The 23,178-nt window shown below is 48.9% G+C and overlaps 2 protein-coding genes across 17 annotated transcripts in view; one reads left to right on the top strand and one right to left on the bottom strand.

Annotated features, from left to right (window-relative positions):
- LOC126958166 (40S ribosomal protein SA-like) overlaps positions 1-23,178 on the top strand; it is a 900,761-nt gene that overhangs the window by 526,113 nt on the left and 351,470 nt on the right. The gene's annotated exons all lie outside the window — the stretch shown is intronic.
- The window catches only part of TLE3 (TLE family member 3, transcriptional corepressor), a 50,345-nt gene continuing 41,498 nt past the window's right edge, over positions 14,332-23,178 (bottom strand). For 15 of the 16 annotated variants that reach the window (XM_050796295.1, XM_050796287.1, XM_050796296.1 and 12 more), the window contains 7 exons: positions 22,775-22,851; positions 21,528-21,777; positions 20,918-21,165; positions 19,756-19,903; positions 18,897-19,047; positions 17,916-17,992; positions 14,332-16,716 (listed from right to left, as the gene is read on the bottom strand). In XM_050796295.1, coding sequence (XP_050652252.1) covers positions 16,609-16,716; positions 17,916-17,992; positions 18,897-19,047; positions 19,756-19,903; positions 20,918-21,165; positions 21,528-21,777; positions 22,775-22,851 — 1,059 coding nt within the window. In that variant the 3' untranslated portion in view covers positions 14,332-16,608. Of the gene's footprint in view, positions 16,717-17,915; positions 17,993-18,896; positions 19,048-19,755; positions 19,904-20,913; positions 21,166-21,527; positions 21,778-22,774; positions 22,852-23,178 lie in introns of those variants that run through there. The other variant, XM_050796294.1, reaches the window with a different exon arrangement.

Below are 23,178 nucleotides of genomic sequence, written 5' to 3' on the forward strand. Positions count from 1 at the left end.
TGCTCATTCTTTTTCTTCTTTTCCTTTTCTTTTGGTTTATCTGAATTTCCCAAATATTCCACAATGTTCCTGAATGCATTGTGTCATTTGAAAATGATAATAAGGGAAAAACAAGCACTAAGCCCTGCTGTGATGTGTGGCCGCCTCCATGCTGGGGGAAGGGAGCCCAGGGCAGTGGCAAAGCCCAGGACCAGCGCCCCAGGCGCGGGGGAAGGCGACGCCCCCTCCCCGGGGCAGGGAGGACCCCCTACCCCAGAGGGCGGGCGGGCCCTGCGCCGCTCGCTCGCTCCGGCTGCGCCTGGCTCAGACAATGCGAACACACAATCATTCATTATAACTCAATTACAGTGATTAAAGCTGGTGGCATGCAGAGGCAGGAGGGAGTGTTGCCAACAAAATTTACACTCCGTGTCATCAGCGAGAGATAACAGCAGCTGACGCGGCCGATCGCCTCCCCTGCCATCTGCTCAGTGCGGGGGCCGCCCGAGGGGCGAGAGCCGCTGCGCGCTAATGGTGGACCGTGGAGCAGAGAGCCGCAGAGATGGGCTGCCTCGGGCTGGGACTGGGATAGCAGCAGCGCTGGCTAGGGAAGCCAGCCGCGACCCCTCCCTGCAGACTTGGCCGCCCCCGGAAACTCGGCATCTGGAATGGGGGTGTGGGAAGGCCAAGGTGCTACTGTGCTGGGTTGGGCCCACCATGGCAGAGGCTGGGATTCTGACGTCTGATTTCCATCCCCCTGTTTCAGATGAGGAAACTGAGGCACAGATGCGCAAAGACTCACACCCTGTAATCCTGGGGCACAGCCAAAATTCAGGCCTGCTCTGGGAATGGCGCAGAGAGGGAGGCAGGGAGCTGAGGACACTCTGGACTACAGGGGAAGGGAAGTTGGCCAGGGTGAGGCCTGAGACCCTGGGGGCCCAGAAGCCATCAAGGGTGGTGGCAGGAGGGCCCACGGGGCAACGCAAGGAGCACTAGGCACAGGGCAGGGCTGCTGGGGGAATGTCGTGGGTTGGGGAGAGACGGTTGGCCTGTGTCAGGTGGGCTCTGGCCACAGTGACCAAGAGAAACTCAGGGGGCAGGGCTGGAGGCAGAGGCCCACAGCTGACATCTGTGCTACCACAAGGTAGAAGGTTGAGGAGGGTAAGCTGCCTTTCAAGGGGTAGCAATGACGCAGGCCATCCCAGAACACTAGGCTTCCAGCTTTGTCAGCCGCAGGAAACAGGGCACCTGTTCAATGCACCAGCAGATGTAGTTGGTCTCCCATCTGGGAGAGTCTCCCTTCTGAGCCCTGTTGAGCAGCAGTGGGACATGGGAGGTGAAGGATGGGTTCAGGCCGCCTTCCCCTGGTTATGCACTGGGTATATTTTTCTGGCTGTGGCATGCTCTGAGGCTACCATCACCATGCTAGTGTTCATGCCACCAGCTGCCTGGCGCTCTCCTCTCTGCCTCACCCTGTCTGACTCCACAAGTAGACCTTGTTTCCCAATGGCAGAATTCCACCCAGAGTCTCCTTGTTATACTGTCGGAGGCTCCTTGGTTCTCCCAGAGTCCATCTCAGTCCTCAGCATTCTCCTGTCACCCTCACCGTCCCTCAGGAGCCTCTGCACATGCCACACTGCCCCTCCTCCATGGCCTTCCTCATCCCCCTCATCCTTCAGAGCCCAGCTCAGACCTTACCTCTTCCAGGAAGCCATCCTGGCCCTGGGGGCCCGTGGGTGCCTATCCTTTGGACTTCCATGCCCCTGTGCCAGTTCGTGCCCGGGGAGCGCTGATCATGGAACATTGGGGTCATCTGGGGATGGAGCCGTTCCCCACCCCCAATCCTGGCAGCAGCTTGCGGGCAGGGGCTGTGTCTTGTTCATCTCTGAAGTCTGGGGCCCAAGCCGAGTGGGTCTCCAGAAATGTCTGTTGACTGGATAGAGTCTGAATGAGTATGTTCCAGGGTGGCTAGACAGGACCTGACACACGGACTGTCTCACGAGGCCTGGCTCAGGACAGTGCAGAACAGAGCCCACAGATGGGAGCAGAGATCAGTGTCCTCAGAGTGAAAAGCAAGGGCAGGAAGCTCAAGGGACAGGAGCCACCCTCCTGCCGGCTCGGGCCTCTCCTCACATCTATTTGAAGCCCCTCAGTTCCTGCCCATACAACCCCACTCTGTGCTCACCAGCTCTCCCACCCTAGGTGGCAGGGCAGGGCTGTTGGCTCAGAATGGACCCTCAGAGCTGCTGACTGTGGAGGCCGGAAGAAAGAGGGAAGAGGGAGGCAGTTGCCCTCTCTCTCCCGCTGCACATCACAGGTCTGGCCACCTAGAGACCAGGACATAACCAGCTGGGGACAGCATAGAAAGAATGAGATCCAGGCAGGGCCACACAGCCCTGCTCAAGATGCACAATCCCCTGAATTCCCCAAGAAGAACTGAAAGAGGAAGCTGAGGAGGGGTGGTGGAGGCTGGGGATGGGGTGAGAAGCTCTGCAACACAGAAACACTCAAGAGTCAAGAAGCCTGGGTTTTCGTTTCAGTCTTGACTGGAGGTTGTGTGAAGTTACCCATTCCTTCGTTCTGCACATGGTGCAAGGCATGTGCACTGGGGATACCAGAGGGACTGAGCCTGACAGAGGTCCTGCTTCCATGAAACTTTCTACTCCAAGTCTCTGTGCTCTCTGGACCGCAGTGTCCCCATCTGTAACAAAGATATTGGACTAGATCTGGCTTTCTCAAGCTGTGGCACGGAGGAGAGTTTTGTAAGAAAGATGACAAGGCATTGAAAACCATGGGCTGCAGAGCAGGAAATTATTCTCTTCCCAATTCTCATTCAATCGTTTCTGATTTGGACAAGGAGCAAGTTTCACTTGGGTGCGAATGGGTCCAGCGCAGCTCTCAAACACTGGGTCATCTCCCTTTTTTAAAAAGGAAGGAGTGAGAAGAACTTGAGGCACCGCTATTTAGAATTCTTTTCATTGCATTTACAAGTATGCAGACTTTTAAATTTAAGATAAGGAATATTGGTATTTTATTTATGATAATATATAAAATTTCCTTTTAAAATACTTACATTTAGGCTTTAAAAAGTAAATTTATTTTTAAAAACCTATCAGGTAAATCATAGGCAAATATCATTAGATGACTGCGATTCTTTGATTGAGTAGATCTAGGTAGCTCTGCCCATGTTGGTGGGCAGGACTTAGTGTCCTGAACACCTGCGCCTCCTGGAACTGAGCCAGCAGGGCCAGAGGAGGGTGCCTCACACTGATAGAAAGGTGATGGTGAGTCAAGTAGCAGTCTTGGGTAACATCTGTCCTTAGGGCTTCCTGGAGACTAGGGAGTGTGTCCCCAAACAAGCTTGAATGCAAATTACTTTCGTCGACAAACAAGCTGATCTACATAGTGCATGCACAGCAGTTGGCAGCAGTTTCCAAATAGTGCCCTGCACAGGGGGATGGCCTCTCTGCGGTGTTCAGCAAAGTGATTCAGTACTGTGGGCTTCCTTCCTCCTCGCTTCCTCCCTCCCTCCACCTACTGACCCTCCTGGGAGGCACTAGAGGTTCTCTAAGGAGTAGCTCCAGCTCTAGCACAAGGAATCTACAAACTCTTCAGGCTCATCCAAGGACAAACTAGCTCAGAACTGCAGAGAGGTAAGCAGTTCAGGGACTGGCATGTTTAAAATGCCTTTCCCTCTCTAAACCTACAACTCCGATGCACCCTTAAACACCGAGTCAAATGTGACCTCCTCTGGAAAGCCTTCATGAATACTTGCCCTTTTTTACCCTTCTGAGAGTTGCCTCTTTCCCCCTGATGAGGACCCCCACAATATGCTGTATATTTCATGCCCCTAGCCTCCAACACCAGGTCTGCTCTGTCTATATTTATTGAATTAACGCATGGGTGTATGGGCCGATATGCTTGGCTTACAATCCTGAACTAATTTTCAGATTCTATTCACTCTACTTCTCCTTTTAAGGAAAGGAAACTTTTCATTGAAAGCATTCTTTTGGGCATTTAGTAACTATTTACCAAACACCTATCACATGACAGGTACTCCATTAGGAATTGGGAATAGAGAAGTGAACCAAACTTGATCTCTGCCCTCAAGAAATTCACGGTTGGTTGGAAAAATGAGGCAAGCAGCAAATGAATAGCAACAAGGGAAGGATTTGAAATTTATCTTCACTTAGATGTAAACCACTCAGAATTTAATCTACTTAGCAAGGAGATACAGATAGCAGATCAATGAGGTTAAGTAAAAAACCCTGTAACCCTGAATTTGAATTAGAAGCCTCAGTAGACCTCATGGTGTTAACAAATATATAAATACACACATATGCATTTCTCAGCTTTGCTACTGAAAAGGCCTAGAAACGATGATCATTTCATTAGCATCAAGCACCCAGATTATGGTCTCTGAATACCATTTTCCACTAAAAAGAACCAAGGTTCATTGGAAAAATGGCCAATTCCACATCCAGGATGGAAAATGTACAAGATAAGCCAGGGACATTGTCTTTTACCAGAAAGCATGGAAGCTCTCAAAGACTAGTATGGTCATATTATAAAGACTCAGGAGACATCTTCAAGAGGATCCCCAAATAGGATGATTTCAGAAGCAATAAAGATAACTCCACTTGCCTCAAACATATCAAATATGTTTAAATTCACACATTCATAATGTTTTAAAAAAGAATACCTCATTGGTCAATTGTTGAGGATACTAAAGAATTAACTTATTATTTTGAAAATTGGCAATTAAAACAAATGAATCAAGCATTCATCTTGCCTTTCCTGTACGAACTGTACTTCAAGGTAAACAAATGGTTGGTGAGGGGCAGTTTCTCTTTATAGCAATATTCAAGCAAATATTGCAATTGGAATCATCCTTATGCAGCCCCTAATGAGTTAATGAATCTACACAATGGTCATCAGTGACTGCTAACATACAAAAGGAGAAATATCTAGCTACTATGTGTTTCCTAATGAATCTATGAAGAATTCTGCCTCCCTCCAAAATCAAGCCTGGATCTAATCAAGCTCCAAGATCTAACTACAATTTAGCAATCAGCAAAATTCAGATTATGTGAAGCTCTAAGGACAATTTTTTTTTTCCCAGTAAATAAATGTGTGTATGGTTGTGGTACGAGAGAGAGAATGTGGTATGAAGGAGGAATCTAAAAGACATATCAATTGTGCTTGCTCTGTGTGGATCTTATTTGGATTCTAATTCAAATAAATATACTTTGTAAAAAGACTTATGAGACAACTGGGGATCTCTGAATACAGATTGGATATTTGATGATATGAGAAGTTATTTTTTAGGTTTAGTGGTATTTGGTTACATTTTCAAAACAGGTCTTACCTTTTGGAAATAGTAAAATATGTGCTAATTTAATGATGAAATGTCTGGAATTAGATGCATAACACTCCAGCGGTGGTGACTGGTGGAGATGGGTGGGGTATAGATAAAAGAAGATTAGCCCTGAGTTGATAACTGTTGAAGCTGGTTGATGGGCACATGGAGATTCATTATTCTGTTCTCTCTACTTCTCTATCTGTTTGGCATTTTTCATAATGAAAAGCTAAACAAGTCTAATCCGTGCTGTCTCTGCATGAGAGCACTGCCCCTGCACACTCACAAAATCATTAGAACCACAAAACAGCCACGCTGGAGAGGACCCAGGGATTGATTATTCACCTGCCTTCAAGCAACACATAAAGGATGAGAAGATCAAGGACCGGAGAGATCCTGTGTTGTGACTAAGGTGATGTGGTGAGCCCGGGGCTTTGCTCTCTGCCACTGGGCTTGGGCACCCCCACCCAAGGCCCCCTTTGAGTCACCAGAAACTATAACGGGGGCGAGTTCTTTTTGGCTTTTTAAAAAAATCTTTAATTATGAAATATTTCAAGCATCGCAAAGTACAGAAAATAACACGACACTTCTAAAGCCACCACGCAGATTTTTAAAATGTGAACATTTTAACATTCTCTAGAGTTTCTAAAAAGTAATAAAATGTGATAGGTACAGCTGGACTCCCACTGACCCTTCCCTTTCTTCTCTCCCCACAGATAACCATTATCCTGGTGGTGTGGGGTGCTCTTTCTACTCATATATATATACATACACATATTACTCATATATATATATATATATATATGCTCAAATATAGAATTGTTTTGTGGATTTCTATTTTATATAAATAGTATCACATCATGTATTTCCTTCCACAACTTGCTCTTTTCACACAACATTGTGTTTTTGAGATTTATCCAAACTGATACAGAAAGATCTAGCTTATGCATTTTAATGCCTATGTACAATTTTATTATAGGAAAATGCATAGATCTTTTAAAATCCATTTATCCATTAATGGACAGGTTGTTTCTAATTATTTTTGCTCAAACAAGGAGGCAATGAAGATTCTGTACATATCTCTTCATGGAGTTGTTGACGAGTTTCTCCAGGGTGCATACCTGGAAGTAGATTCGGTGGGTCACAGGGTTGTGCTGTTCCTCCTTCATGATTGCCAAATTGCTTGGCAAGGGTAACATATTAGTAATAGTAATAGTTGTTTGGCAACCACAAAGTGGTTGAACCAATTTATGCTCCCAAAGTGTTTGACAATACTAGTCATTCACCACCCTCGTGGAAGCTTCATATGATCAAACTCGAAAACTTGCCAGTCTAAGGGGAACAGGTCGTTCCATTTCATTTTGTTTTGTAAATTTGCATTTCCCTGCTAGCTGGTGAGATGAGGCATTTTCACGTGCTTATTGAGCATTTCTGCTTCCTCTCCTGTGAATCACCTGTTTCTGTCCCCTACCCATTTTCCTCTTGAGTTGTTGGCTTTCAGTGTACTGATTTGGAATAATTCATTATCTATTCCAGACACCACTTTCTTCGGTCAGTTATAGGTATTGTGTTTATGTTTTTTCATGTTTTGTTACTTTATAGTATCTCTTGTTGTACAGGTATTTTAAAATTTAATATCATCAAATTGATCTCTCTTTATTTTATTATAGCTTTTGCTTACTGTCTTGTTCAATAATTTTTCCCATCCTCTGAGTCCTCAGGTTGTTCTCCAATATTCTGTACTATAAGCTTAAAAACCTTAATCCTTCGAGAATTTATTTTTGTGTACTGTGTGAGGTAGGGATCCATTTTCCCACCATGAAGATGGCCTGTTGCTCCAGAACTTTTTGCTGAATAGTGCTTTTCTCCACTGATGCATAATACCATCTATGTGATAGTCACATTCTCACCTATACAGCAGTCTACTTATGGACTCTCTATTCAGCTCCATTGGTCTATTTGTCTACACACGCAGCAAGAGCACACTTTCCTGCTTACTGTAGCTTCACAGTAAGTCTTGATATCTGGCAGGCCAAGTCCTCCTCCCTTATTTCTTTTCAAAATTATATTTGCTATTCTTGGTCCCTTACTCTTCATATAAATTTTGGTATCAGATTATCAAATTACACAGAAAACATTCCATTTGGATTTGTTTAACATTGTATTTATAAATAGCTGTAAAAGACAGCTTCTTAAATGAAAAAACTCATAAATGACTTTCTTATAAATGACTATGGCATAATTTGTGATCTACAGAGGTCTTTTTACATTTAAATCTTTAATATAATTTTGTATTTTTATCCTTAAAGACCTTACATAGCTTTACTTGGATGGACTCATAGGTAGCATTTATTGCTATTATAAATGCATTTTTCTTCACATTTTCTAATTGGTTGCTGCTTATGAATAGGAATGCTATTGATTAATGAAATTTGATCTGGGATCCAGCAACTTGACTAAACTCTCTTATTAAACAGTTTTATATTCTGTTTATATCTAGTCACATTATCTGCAATTAATTACAACTTTTTTTCTTTTGCTTCAATCATGATACTTTTATTTATTCTTTTTTTTTATGTTATCCTATTGCATTGGCTAGATCCTCCAGCACAATGTTGAACAGAAACAGTAATAATGAATAATCTTGTGTTTAAAAAAATTTTGTTTAGAGATGGGATCTTGCTACATTGCCCAGGCTAGTCTCAAACTCCTGGGCTCAGGTGATCCTCCTGCCTCAGACTCCCAAGTAGCTAGAACAACAGGTACACACTGCTGTCCTGGCTTATTGTTTTTATGACCTTAATATGATGCTTCTGAAACTTCACTGTTATCTATTATTTGGCTGCAGGTCTGATATAGCTCTCCATTGTCAGACTAAAGTTTTCTTTGATTCCTGGTTTGTAACTTTAAGGGAGTCATGAATGGGTGTTAAATTTTGTAAAGTGCTCTATCTGCTTCTTTTTACTGGTAAAACTTCCCAAGACTTCCAGGTGTTCTAGAAAATAATTTGTGGCCTCCAATAGTTGCTTGTAGGGTTCTATGTCTCAAGCTTGTTAATTATGTTGTTCATATCTTTTATAACCTTATAAATTTCTCTCAGCTTGATCTACCGGTTCCTCTTAGTGGTATGATAAAACTTCCCATTCCTCCTTGTAATTCTGTCCATTTTTGCTTTATGTAGTTTTTCGGTATTGTTCTGAGCTAGGGATCCCCACTCTGCCTTTAAAGTCTTTTATTTATCACATTAAATGATTCCCTTTTCTTTCATGTAGGCTAGCAAAATTGTTTTATTTTAATTTTATACAATATGTCTGTGTTCACATGGTCAAAGGGAATCCTTGTTAGCTTGCTGTTTCATTTTTCGGAATTGGAAATTCTAGGCCCAATCTTTTCATCTTCCAACCTGTTGCCACCAAACACTTGCACAGGGCAGCTTCCATCTGTGATACCCTGGAGAGACAAGGCCACAGCCCCATCCTCACTCCCTCTCTTGCCTCAGCAGTCAGCAGCTCCCAAGGGCCCACTTCTGACCTGTCTGAGAGGGGCACTGAGTCTGGGTCAGGTTGAGCACACGTAGGGTTTTCTGGGCATTCACAGAGGTACTCAAATGGATGTAAGGAAGGTCTGATCTAGGCAGGGGAGCTTCTGTCTCTTGGCTTTTCTTCCCATACTCTTCCACTTAAGATCACTGATCTCCTCTGCCCATGGGATCAGTTCTGTCCAAGCTTCTGCTCCAGTCCTCATGAGGCAGGCAGTCCACCAGTCATCCTCCACTCACCCACCAATCCTCTCATCCACTCATCCATCCACCTATCCATTCATTGATCATTTCCACCACCCATTCATCTGTCCATCCATCCCACCATTCATCTATCCATCCATTCATCTACCCATCCATCCATCCACTCATTTATCCATCCATCCATCCATCCATCTACCCATTCATCCATCCACTCATTTATCCATCCATCCATCCATCCATCCATCCATCCATCCACTCATCCATCCATCCATCCACCTACCCATCCATCAATCCATCCCATCCATCCATCCATCCATCCACTCCCATCCATCCCACCTATCCATCCATCCATCCATCCATCCATCCATCCATCCATCCATCCATCCATCCAGCAGCAGTGTCATAGAAACCTTACAAGTCGTGTGACCTTGGGAACTTGAACTTCGGTTCTCTCATCCATAAAATGAGTATAATAATAGCAATGACCTCATAAGTCAGTTATGAGAATTAAATTAAACAATATTTATGAAGCACTGATTGACATGCACTAGCACTCTAGAAATATTAGTGTATTATCTTCATCACACACTCACTGATTCACCCAACTAACATTTTCCTGAGTACCTACAATGCACTAAGCACTGGAAATACAAGACAAAGTCGCTGTTCTGAGAGTCCACTGTGTGGTGGGAGGGTCAGTTGGGCATCAGGAGACAACATATCATTAAAGTAATACAGATGGTCTTTGACTTACAGTGGGGTTATGTCCCAATAAACCCATTGTAAGTTGAAAAAATTCTAAGTCAAAAATGCATTTAACGTCTGTAATTTGGGAGGCTGAGGCAGGTGGATCATGAGGTCAGGAGTTCGAGACAAGCTTGGCTAAGATGGTGAAACCCCATCTCTACTAAAAAATACAAAAATTAGCCGTGTACGGTGGCAGGCACTATAATCCCAGCTACTTGGGAGGCTAAGGCAGGAGAATCTCTTGAACTCGGGAGGTGAAATTTGCAGTGAGCCAAGATTGTGCCACTGCACTCTAGCCTGGGCGACAGAGCAAGACTCCATCTCAAAAAAAAAAAAAAAAAAAGCATTTAATACCCAATAAACCCATCATAAAATCGAAAGTCCTAAGTAGAACCATCTGTAGTCATACTAACATTGTGCTTGGTATGTGCTACCTAAAGTTGGGAGAGAACACTCTGAGAGCACCAAGGAGTAGCGAAGTGGGCAGTCAGGGAAGGCTTCCTGGAAGAAGTGACATTAAGGCCTACTCCTGAAGAATGAGCAGAAATTCAAAGAAGGATGCACCGCATTCCAAGCTGAAAGAGAAGCACACGCAAAACCTAAAATGGGAGAGCATTGCTTTTCAGGGCATTGGAAGTACTGTGCTGCTAGTGTGTGAAGGGAAACAAGATAAGTGGGGAGGGATGACTTTAAAGATACAGGGCCCACACCTGGATGAGTTAAGGGTGAGATGTGCTGTGCAGAGGGCCAGTGAGGGGCTCCGAGCCGGGCAATGATGGGGCCAGATGTGCAGTTAAAAAGGTAACTGTGTGAGTGTGGTGAGAGCTTAGAATAGGTATATTACCCAAGTAAGGAACTGATCATACACCATGATCCAGTCACAGATCCCCGGGTCTTCTAATGCCAATTGTGTTAGGGACTCAGAGCCCTGGGGCATTATCATGGGCATTCTCAGACATGGAATTTCAGCCTCCCTCCATCTTCTCCCCATTCCGCTGCCTCTTCTGGTTCAGGCTGGAACTGTGGTCTCTGCCCAGCTCCCTCCTCTGGTTTCACCTGCCTGCTCAGCAAGAATCCTAGCCCAGCTTCTGGCCTGGAGGATACTGGTGGGGGTGAGGGGTGGGGAAGTTGCAGCAAGAACTGGGACGTAAGAAGGCTGGATGGAGCTGGAGGGAGAAGCAAGAACTAGATGGGTTAGGTAGGGATGCATTGTTGGGACTGTGCTCTCTTTTACCCCAGGCCTTAGCACATGCTGTTCCTTCCACCTGGAACACTTTTCTTTGAACTTTTCATTGCCATGCCCATGGTATTCTTCACTTCTGTTTAACTCTTGGTCCTTCCAGGACCCTCTTGCTCTGCCCTTCCATACTCAAGTCAATGCTTCAGCTATGTGTGGTGGCATCTGGTTTGCACCTTCACGTATCTCATGGAGTGGGAATTGTCAGTTTCTATGTTTTCTCCCAGTTGGCTGAGAGCTCTGAGGGCAGGCACTATTTTTGCATCTTAGCATCGAGAACCATGCCAGGCACATATTAGATTCTCACGATATAAACATTGGTAGGATGGATGGGTGAATAGGATGGCAGATGGATGGAAGAGTGAATGAAGGGGTATATGGATAAATGTGCAGGTAGGTAATAGATGGGTGGATAAATAGATGGATAGAAGGCTGGGCAAGATGGGTGGGTGGGTGAGTTCTAGGAAGTTCTTGAGGCAGGAGGCTGGTTTCCATGACTGTTCTGGGCCATCTCCTTTCCATGAGTCATTTCCTTACCAGTCCTGTTGGTAGAGCAGCAGGAAGACTCATTCCCTGGATATTTATCCTCCAAGCAACATCGAGTCCTATAAGCTGGGCAGCTCCCTCCCAGCTTTCTGTCCTCCAAATGAGTGTGCTAAGGGTTTAGGGGAGGGGGATGTGTTTCATCATAATGTTGGCTTGGACTCTGTGAGTCATGGTAAGTCACTTGCTCATGGTAAGTCACTTGCCCTCTCTGGGACTTAATTGCCCCATCTATAAAATTGGGCTTAGTATAGATGTCTCTTCAAATATGAAAGGTCCAATTTTGGTATAATGTTTTAAAATGCTCCATTAATCATACAATTTTTTTAAAAGTTCAGATTTGTTTGCTTTATATTAAAAATGATGCTCATTTGTAAACACTGAATAAGTTATCGGGGGAAAAAATTACACTTGTATCATCATGGGCTATTTGACGGCCAGTATCTAACATTCAGCAGGTTTGCTAAGGACTCTTCTCACTCCAGCATCCAGATCTCTGTGTCTCCATACCTTCTCAGAGACCCTACAAGTTACATAATTACTGCCCACGCTGGGGTTGGGGCCACCTGGGGGCAGGGAACAGTGCTGTGACTCAGAGGGAAGCTAGAAAGGGTGGCTTTTTCAGCTCTTGCCAGAGATGACCCAAACATTTTTTTTGAGACAGTCGCGCTTTGTCGCCTAGACTGGAGTACAATGGCATGATCTGGGTTCACTGCAACCTCTCTCTCCCGAGTTCAAGTGATTCTCCTGCGTCAGCCTCCTGAGTAGCTGGGATTACAGGCGCCTGCCACCAGGCCCAGCTAATTTTCATATTTTTAGTAGAGATGGGGTTTCACCATGTTGGCCAGGCTGGTCTCAAACTCCTGACCTCAGGTGATCTGCCTGCCTCGGCCTCCCAAAGTGCTGGGATTACAGGAACAAGCCACCTCGCCCAGCCCATTTGTTTATAATTTGATGGGAACTAAAACCATTAAACCTGGCCTCTGACAACTATGGTCCTCCATTTTTAAAAAAACATATATTGCTTTGAGCAAAAACAGCACAATAGAATTGAAAACACTCCAGACATCATTTCCCTTCTCTGGGATCCAGTTACTGAGCATCCGATGCCCTGGGTATCACACCAGACACTGCGAATTAGGATAATCCCAAACTGGTGAAAGCTCATCATTCACTAGCACTGCCCTGGGCTGATGAGGTCCTGTGCACTGCCCTCCAGGGAAGTTAGTCTAGGTGGGAAGAGACAAGCAAATAGGTGCAGGGACCATGTTGTCAATGCTATGGTTGCTACAAGCCTGGATTTCTGCATAAGAGGAAAGGAACCCTTAGAGGGTGACAAAGAAAGGCTAGAAAAATGGCAATCAAGGCCTCCTGTCACCCTGTTAAGTAAAAAGGGGTAACGTGGGGGGATTAAGTATGGAAATAGCTTTACCATGGAGTGGGCCCCTTCTCTTAGACTGGAATGCTTCCCAAATACTGATGTGCACAGGAATCGCGGCAGCGTGTTAAAATGTAGATTCTGCTTCGGTAGGACTGAGGGAGCTCATTCTAGATTTCTAACCAGCTCCCAGATGTGGTTTGTGCCGCCAGCCAGGGTTGGGTGGAAAGCAATGGAGGGGTGGTGGGTGGGGAGAGGCAGCAGGAGGAAGCATGTGCAGTGAGAGGTTCAGCGCAGGGGAGGCGCAGTGTGCTGGCATTAAGGACAGCAGCAGTGGGAACACAGGTCAAATGAAGGAAGGGGCTGTACTGTCTCCCCCATCTCAAACAGTGAGCTTCTACGGCAGGGACTGAATCTTGGTCATCTCTCCATCCTTGACTGTGCCCAGGAAATCTCAGTGAACAGCCTTGCAGAGGTTCAGTCTCTCCTCAAAGAGTAACACTGGTCTTGCTTTCTAGTAGGACAAGCCTGGAGGGCGAGTATTCCCTGAAGGACATTTTCCTCTTCTCCCAAACCTGGGCCTGCAAGCCCCAATTCCACCCTGATCTTGGCACCCATGGGTAACCTCATGCTCTTGACAAACACACAGTCTTATTCTGGCCAGAGCCTGCTCCCAGCCTCCCAGCCCTCTTGCATTGCCTAGAGATGGACACACGAGAAAGGTACGGTCCAAGGTGCACCGTTTTCCTCACACCCCTGCAACCAGTTGAGGCAGAGCTGTAACCCACTGCAGCCTCAGTCCGGTCCCTTCTACCTGCTGGCTTTGTCTCCTCCATAAGCCTGAGAGGACCTCCCTCTCCAGCTAAATGACCCCTCTGTGTGGAGAGAGGCCAGCTGTCCTTTCTAGTCATAAAGACTGGGCTGTATGCTGAGATTGTCATTCCTCTTTTTTTTTAATGTTAGATTCCCTTTCTTGTATGAAATGACAGCAGGCAATTGTGCTGATTGAGAATGACTTTGACAAAATAAGGAGTTGGAAATCATGTTAATCTCCAGTGCCCTGAGCGCTTTCGCTAATGGGTGCACGAAATCCAAGCGCCTGGGTACCGCCCCTGGGAATGGGCACCAGCATTCTCCTCTTCCCTCCCAGCCCCCAACTCCCTCCCTGGGGACAATGACCTGCATTTCTGGGTCTGCCCCTTCTGCAAATGCTTCCTTCTGAATCATCCAAAAACACGCCTTTGTGAACTAGAGATCGAAGATCTCCTTGTCCCACCTAAACATGTTAAGTTTAAAATAAAATGGTGCAGGTTTCCAGGGTCCAGATGCTCAAAGACACTTTGCAGTTTCGCTTCAAGTTCATTACATTTAATTTTTTTCCAAAAAAGTTTTGCATTGACAGCTGTACAATACTTTGGTGTTAACCTGTGGTCTTCCTTCCCCTCAGTGAACTCTGCCCTGTCCATCTGTCCAGAGGAAGTCTTAGCTCCTACCCCACACCCTCCCTGGCGCTTGGATGGGAGGTGACGCAGTGTGGGATTGTGAAACCCCCGCTGCGCTGTTGGGTATCTGGGGGGCGGGGGGAGCAGCGCGTGGGAATGCTGTGAGATAAGAAGAGCTCACATGGACGGGAAATGGCCCAGGCTCCAGAATGTGAGAGCGACACTGGCCTGGCTGTTTTCCTGCGGGGGGGACTGACAAACTGGGGGTTGAGGCAATTAAGACGCAACAATCAAACCAACCTTTAAATAGTAACTTTTAAAAATATAAAAACAGTTCAGTACAATGACTTTTCATTCTTTTTTTCTTCAGGAATAACTTTCTTCTACCCTCACCCTCCCTTCTGGCTAGAGCCTTAGCAAGAGGTGGCAGACGGACATCTGAGGCCCAGAGAGACTCTGGATGCCCCACGCGCCCAGCCTTGGAGAGGCACAGGGTGTGGCGCCAGCCTCCACATCCCATGCCCGGTGCGCTCAGCTGGGGAGCAACCTCACTGAAGGTGGGTGGCGTTCCCTGGAGCCCCTCCCTCCTCCTCAGCAGACGGAATCACGCATTACAAAATAATCCATAAAAATGCGGTATAAAAATTATCTTCGATATGCTACATCCATGGAGAGCCCGCCACCAGGACTCACAGCGGCCTTTAGCTTTTCTTTAAAAGAAGAATAAGAAAAAAAGACCAAAAGGAAAAGAAACAAAAAAACAACCCAAATCCTAACACCTCAGAACATGGTACCGAAAGGTGGCACCTGCCAGAGGCGATAGTCTACCTAACCTGTTTGGGCCACGAGAGACTGCAATCTGCAAGAAATATCCACAGTGTGCCAGATCTGTGTCCCCCTCTCCCAGCCCCCAACCCCCACTGCCCTGCCCAGGGCGGAGGTGAGGGAGATCCTCCTTTCAGACTCACAACCTGTAGGTTTAAACACTTTCCCCCCTCTAAGGGGAGAGGAAGAGGCTGTAGGCAGGAAGGGGGAGAAGGCATTTTATAAAAGGACATCACTTCTAATTCTTTTTATTCAAATTAAAAAAAAAAAAAAAAAAAAGCACCCACATCAGTTGCTATTTTTCTCTGGTAGCTCCCTGAGCTGAGTTGCTATGCTGTCTTCTAACTTTTTGTCCTTTTTAGGCTGTGTCCCAAGATTCAGAAGAGCTGGAGAGGGAGTTCCTTTGAACTTCCATTGCTCATAACAATAACTAAGTGTGCACCAAAGAGAAAGACCAGGCTGAGGAGGAGAGAGGGAAAGACCAAGAAAGAGAGACACAGAGAGGGCAAGAGGCAGCCAGAGTGCAAGAGACCACAGAAAGCTCTGTTTCTGCAGGCGTCTGCCCGAACAGGCCCCCATCTCAGTGCCTTCCATCCCTCAGTCTGGCCGGCTGGTGCTCAGTCCAGATGCCCAGACCCGTGTGGACGGACAGGCATTCCAGCAGGTACCTTGCAGCCAACCTCGTTGCCTTTTCCACAATCTAAGACTTTTCTCCTTATTCTTCAATTGGTTCCTCTCCCTGTCTCCTCTTCCCAGGTGAGAACATCTGTTTATTTAAAAAAAAAAAAAAAAAAAAAAAAAAAGCCACCACCACGAGTGGATTACAAATACAGCAGGCGAAACACACGGTCAGAGTTTCCGGTGGGAAGGGGCCTCTCCCACTGGTCAGTCCGCAATAGGAGTCTGTTATTTACATTTTTCACAAAACTTGTGCACTGCACAATCGGCAAAAAGAGACCCCCTCCCCCAGCACAACAATGTGGTCCACTCCAGCATCCCCGACCCAAGGTGGGGCACAGGGCAAAAGAAAGGGGAAGAACAAAGAGACTCATGAGCGGGTCTGTGGGGAACCGGAGCCATAAGCCTCCAATAAATCTATTTGTAGCAACTGCCAGCATTGTTCAGGGGGAGGAGGAGGAGCAGAACCCATCCGAGTCTGTGAGACACATCAATCTAGGCCCAGAAGTCCAGATCGTGATGGGGCACGCGCCCTCTCAGCCGGCCGGAGCGCAGCCCCGAACGCGCGGCTGCCTGCGGCCCATCCTCCGCCATCCTCAGGGCCCCTCGCCTGGGGGTCTCCCTGTCAGAGCCGAGTCGGTTTCTCCCAGAGTTTGACAGCCCTGCTTGAGTTCTTGTTTAGTAGATGACCTCATAAACTGTGGCCTTCTTGTCACCAGAGCCTGTTACAATGTATTTGTCATCCGCCGAAATGTCACAACTCAAGACAGACGAGGATTCTTTAGACTGGAGGAGGAAGACGAGGAGAAGCAGCAGGAAGGCGTGGGGTGCGGGGAGAAAAAAGACAGGAATTCATTTTCCAGTGCTCAACACCATCTCGGTTCTCTTGGAAACAATCGCCCTCCTCTGCCCCTCTCTGATGCTCCAACCTGGAGCACAGTGCAGTGAAGAGGAGGTGGGGAGGCTTTAAACCACCTTTGAAGCATTTTCAGGTAGAGCTCCCCTCCCACCTGCTTTTCCACAATGAAAAGCTCAGCAACAGTCTCCCATGTGATCTTTACAGTAAGTCATAATGATCACAACAGGACGCTTTAGCACGAGCTTCTCTGAGTTTACAAATAGGAAGAAGCATTTCCGAGCTAGGAGCTGGCGTCAGCAGCTCAGGCCCACAGCCTGATGAGTTAGGAAAAGGATTGGCACCTGATGTTTGAAGCATGTGCTGTAACTAAAGACCCTAACAATGAGGTTTGACATGCTAGACACCAGACATTTCAGTCTGGGTCCAGAAAGTGGTATGTTGGCTGAGGGAGTGAGAGAGAACACAAGTGTGTGTGTGTGTGTGTGTGTGTGCGCGCGCGCGCGCACGAGAGAGAAAGAGAGAGAGAGAGAGAGAGGAAGAAAGTGTGTGTGGTAGACTGAGTGTGCATGAGTAAATGAGTGTGAGTTTGATCATGTGTGGGAAAGAGTGCACGTGTGTGTGTGCATACGTGTGTGTGCCAAAGTGCAGTATGGCAGGCCCCAGATCCTGGTACATTATAAAAAGCCTCTTCCTTTCCTCCTCTCTTTCCTGTCCATGTCCCTGCTGGTGCTGAATGGAGGTGGAAACACACACTCACTCGAGGAGGGAAGCTGCCCAGCGCACCTCCTGCAGGTGCTCAGCATCCAGCCCAGAGCAGAAACATTTATGCTACTCCTCGCTCTCCAAATCCGACAAGCAAATCCGACAAGCGCCCCTGCTTAAACGCCCTTGCCCTCGGGGGTCAGAAGCCATTAGTAGCAGATCATATGTCTTGCTGGAGTCCCCAGGTCCTTGGGAGAACCCATCTTGCTCCCCCATCAGGTAGGGGTGGGGAGGGGACCAGGGCAGGTCTGATCCTGGCTCCAGGCTCCTCCTGTTCTTCCTCCTGCTATCCTCACTCCCATCACCACCGCCAAGTTTCAACTCTGGGAGGAACCCAGAGGAGGGCTCAGATGGTGGGCAGTACCTGGAATATGCTGGCTCCATAAGGCGTCCTCCAGGCGTTGAGAAGGTTATCTTTCCCAGTGCTCACGAACCACTTGCCTGCAGGTGGGATGCAAAGGCATGATCAGGTTGTAGCTCGCTGCCCTCTAAAGCAAGACCAGCCCCAGACATGACCAGCTGCCATAGAAAAGCAGTGAGAACTGCTAACTAGTATGACTCTTCAATTTCGAGAGGCATTTTGCAAATGACACGTGGATACCTGGAGAAGGCCTTTCTTTGAAATCCAGGGGGAGGGCTGGGCGGGGCTAGGGTGGGAAAAGGTAGGATTTGAAGTTAATTGCAGTGATAACACTGCCCCGAAAGACTCTTGTTAAAGCCACTAAGGTTGACTGGCCTTTCTAAATTCTACTACTGGAAGGTGGCGGGAAATACCGAAAATATCCAAGCCCTGGGAGACTGGAGACCTGGCTGAAGACAGCAGTCAGTGGGCGCCCTTCCTCCAAGCAGGCACTCGGCCAGGGCTCTACATGTGTTAAAGCTCTGTTGCTCCCTGAAAGCCATGAACACCATGCTATTCCGGACCACAGAGGAAAATCCACTAGAGTTCAGAGAGGGTGAGATGTCCAAGACTGCACAGCTTGTCAGTGGAGGAGCAGACATTCCCATCCAAGGCTATCAGATGTCAAAGCCACTGGTTGTAACCACCAAGAGGAACTACCTGCACTGCTACTGTCCTGTTCCTTTGCCCCAAGCCTGCAAGAACTGGCTCTGGCCTAGTGTCCTGAGAGTTCAATAACTCACGGTGACATCTGCATCCGAGAAACAAGGATGGGGAACAAGATCACTAAAGGGTGCTGAAGGGGCACCAGCCCAGGGGTTAGAAGGCCTGGTTCCGAGGCCTGGCTCATTCTATAAGCTTTAGGCCCCTCTTCTGTCCTGTTGGGTCAGGCTGCCCTGGGCTCCCCACCCTACTCCATCAGGCCTGGGCCCATCCCAGGCTCACCGCAGTAGGCGAACTTGAGGGAGAGCACGCAGCTCTCGTGCAGGTGCAGCTGGTACTTGTCAGGCTTGGTGTGGTGCAGCACCTCCACGTTGCTGCTCTCCATGCCCACGGCCAGCCACTCCCCAGTGGGGCAGTAGCCCAGCGAGAAGATCTGCAGGCAGTGGGAGGGGAGACGGACTGAGCTCAGCATTCTTTGCCCTCAAGAGGAGGGCGGCTCCCAAAGGTGCTGCTCAGGTCCTCTGAGGCTCAGGGTCCCTCCCTACCCACCCAATAACCCAGGAGTATGGGAGGTCATTTTCCATCCCATTTTATAGGTGAGAAAGCACAGACATTTTGCATTCAAAGTTACTCTGTCTCTGTGACTTTCGTCTTTCCTTAAGAAAAAACTGAGTTAAAAAAAAAAAGGCCTACTAAAATATTAAACATTTAAGATTAAAATATTAAAGTGGGGAATGCAAATAAGAAATAATAATCCCTGGCATTTCCCGAATGCTTTCTGTGAGTCGGGTTTATGGCTACGGTTTTTAGAGGGATCATTTCAGTGCCCACATCAGACCTAGGAGGGTGCTACTATTATTTCCATCTTGTGAATGAGGACGCCAAGGACAAAGTGCTCAATAGCAGCGGAGAAAGAAATCAAATTTCTACAGTTGGGCCAAAAGTGTCCAACCCCAAGGTCATCTCTGTCTGTTTCATTGCTGCTTCCTCCCAGAAGCCTTCCCAGATGGCTCAGGTTGGTCCCGAGTCTCTGGGCAATGGTCACTCTGTGAGGATCCCTTTGTCCCTGACCCAGCCACTGGGGCCCTGGAGGGAGGGAACACACTGCTCTTTGGGAAGGGAGGAGTCTTGGGCCGCGCACCTGGGAAGTGAAGTCATGCTGCTGTAGCTGCCGGCCCTCCCGCAGGTCCCAGGAGCGCACCGTGTTGTCCAGGCCCCCTGTCCACAGTTTGGTGCCATCGTGGGAGATGTCTATGCAGCTGGCCCCGTCCGTGTGGCCCTGGAACTGCCTATGAAAGTCAAGCAGGGAGGAGGATGAGCCCCGGGAACCACAGACTGCCAAGTGGCAGCCATCCCAGGGGCAGTCTGAGCAGAAGAGGAAACTGAGGCCCAGAAGAGTGCACATGGTCCCTTAGTGAGCTTGCAGCAAAGCTAGCTCTGGCCTCTTTCCAGTTCCACAGAAGGGTTTGCCCCGGGACAAGTCCCGTGGGAAATGGGGGGTGAAAAGGGGACCTCACACCAGGCTTCTGAGACTGAATCCCTCCAGGGTGGGCCTCTGGAGAAGGTGGAGCTGGAGGCTCAGGAAGGCCCTGGGGAAGCCATGTGTGAGATGACTGATAAAGAGAATGCAGGGCCTCACTGCCTTTAGGACACAGCTCCTTAGCCCGCACTCCATGCGCCCTCAATTTACCCTCTTAATCTATCTCTTCGCCCTGCATGAACTATGGGGCTGAGGCCATCCATGAACACGTTGAATAACACACACAGCCCATGTATAAGAGTCAGCTGGGCCAGGCACCCCGTCTGCTTTTGCACTGTAGCACTGTCAGAGGCAGATGCTCCATTGTCACTGTTTTACACAGGAAGAAACTGAGCCGCAGGGGTTCAGCAACTTGCACTAGGTCATAGCGGAGGCAGGATTCAAACCCAGCAGTTTTGTCCTAAGGCTTGTCTAGACACCACATGATGTGGCTTCCCAGTCAGGTCTCCCCAATCTGGTCTCTGGGCCTCTCTCCCAGCCTCTCTGCTTGCTCCACTAATCTGACCTCCACTTTCCCAGACATGCTCTAGCTCCACTTTCTTCCCAGAGCCCTCTCCAAGCTCCTGGGCCCAATGGCCCTCCCTCCTCTGTCCCTCGAATAAGGCAGGCAGAGCTGTCTTTTCACCTGTGCATCCCTCATCCCAACGATTATGGCCACCCCACGGCACCTCAGACAAGGCCAAGGTCACAGCAAACAAGACCAGGCAGGGTGGGTAAAAACTTCCCCAGGACGAGGCACTAATGCTCCCTCCTGACGGCTCACCTGACCAGGGTCTGGTTGTGCAGGTCCCAGACAGCTATGTTCCCGTCGCTGCAGCAGGAGAAGCAGACTTTGGCATCAGGGCTGATGGCCAGGGCATAACAGGCGGGAGCCGAGGACGTCAGCTCGGCCTTGATGCGGGGCGTGGGCGAGGCCAGGTCCCAGATGGTGAGCGTGCTGGCCTCGCCGCCCACGATGAGCGTGCGCCCGTCAGGAAGCAGCTTGCAGGAGCGGATGTAATTGTCCCTGTTCTGGAGGGAGAAGGGGCAGGGCTGAGGGCTGCCTACTTCCCCTCGTGGGCACCAGGAGAGTCCTGTCCAGCAATACTGAGCACCCTCACCAGCCCTGCTTACAGCCTCCCCTATACCCAGCAGCTGCCTGGCTGTCCCCATTCCTCAAATTCACAAGCCTTTGATCTTTCATGAATACCAGGAGGTCAGTATCAGCCCCACACACAGAAGGCACAACTGGGGCTCAGAGAGGTTAGTCAGCTTGCCTAAAGTTGCTCAGCCAATACGATGCTAAGCCGGGCCCTGGGGCTCTCCCCCGTGGCCCAGGCTACCCCATCCTCCTACACCAGCTGGAGGAGGCGCGGTGGCCCTGGGATTCTCACCAGGCAGTCCAGCTGGGAGATGGGGCTCTTGCTGCCTGGCTGGCTGATGTCCCAGATCTTCACGCAGCCCTTGCCACCTGTGTAGACGTGCCTCGTGGGGTTGCTGATGGTCACGGCACACACCACCTCCCCGTGGCTGAGTGTGTTAATCTGCCGGGCGTGCCTCGGGATGCCGGGGCCTGCCAGGGCGTCGTGGGGGAAGGGCACGGGCTGCATCTGCCCATCAGCGCTCACATGGAATGAGTACGCTCTGAAAAGGTGAGAACCGTCACTGCTGCCATCCACCCCGGCCCCTCAGAGTTCCCACAGGCCTGGCCCAGGTCACCTGCACCGCCCCCGACTGGCTGCCCTGCCTCCAGGCCCCTCTGCTCTGAAACCTTTCGAACCCAGTAACCCCATGTACTGGGAGGGCTCCACCAGGGTGGAGAGTGCTTAACAGACCAGCTTTGATTTTTACACTCGGTTATATATCCTTGCTCCAAATCAGACCAGAAACCCACAGATGTCCTGGAATGCCCTTTCCCACAATCCATTCATTCCCCCAACAAGCCAGCCCTGGAAAGGGCATGGCTGAAATGCCACCTCTTGCTTTAGGAGCCGGCGGTATTAGGGAAGGGATCTGCTTGCCCCTCAATAGCAAATGTGAAAGTCCGTGTCAGAGTCGGTGGGAGCCAGCCTGGCCTGCCTGCTGTTTCCGGCTCTGGTGGGCGCCCTCTCAATCAGCATCTAGATTCTCGTGGACAATTAGAGGACTGTGTCAGGCAGTGTCTCCGCATTATCTATAGGCTCAATCTTTTAGTTTCCTAGCAACCCGAGGAAGTGAAGGGCCGGGGAGAGTGTGCCCTCCAGGGGAGGAAAGCACTGCTGACAGGGAAGGGCCTGCGACCAGCGGCACTGGGGCCTTCCCAGCAGGTAGAGCTCAAAGGAGTCGGCAAGGCCCACCACAGCTCCAGGTGACTCAGTGAGGAGTGTTCCTTGTCTCCCAGCCCAGTGGCCATGTACTTAGCTAACCCCATGGCTCCTCTGTTGGAGGGAGCTTCTGTGGGTGCTGAGAAGCATGGCTTGGCTATAGTTTTCTGGGGTTGCAACTAGGTCTCGGTGCCTCCAGAGGGACAGATACCTTTCCAAAGGGACATGCACCAGGGCAAATTCTTCGTCAGGGGATGACGTGTGTTGTTGGAAGGAGGGGTAGAGTGCTCTCTCCTCCCCACCCTACAAAGCATGCAGTAAGTATAGCCAAAGCTTACGGTTTTCCTCCAGGAATGGAGGCCAGGCTTGAGGGGAGGCCTGTGGCCCGCATTGGGGGGTGAGGATCAAAACCAACCTGTAAAGCAAGGCAAGACAGCCCTCCATCAGCCGTGTTGCCACACACCCCCACCCCTGCCTCCTCCACCACCCACCCGGGGTCCTACCTGCATGGCTCTGCCACTTTATAACCCAAGAGACAAGCTGAGCAGAGCAGAGCCCATTGATTCAGAGGAGACACAGGCCCAGGAAGGCCCGTGGCAGGGAGGGGGTGACAGTGTGTAGACCCCACTCTGAACCAGCATCCTCCCTGTTCTGCAAGGCAGAGCTGGCCCTGCCCTACTTCTTTCCTCTCCTGTGGTCCTAGTGGGCCTGCCAGTGGAGAGAAGGCCACCCAAGGTCCAGG

Source organism: Macaca thibetana, chromosome 7, assembly GCF_024542745.1.
Source record: "Macaca thibetana thibetana isolate TM-01 chromosome 7, ASM2454274v1, whole genome shotgun sequence".
Lineage (NCBI taxonomy): Eukaryota > Metazoa > Chordata > Mammalia > Primates > Cercopithecidae > Macaca > Macaca thibetana.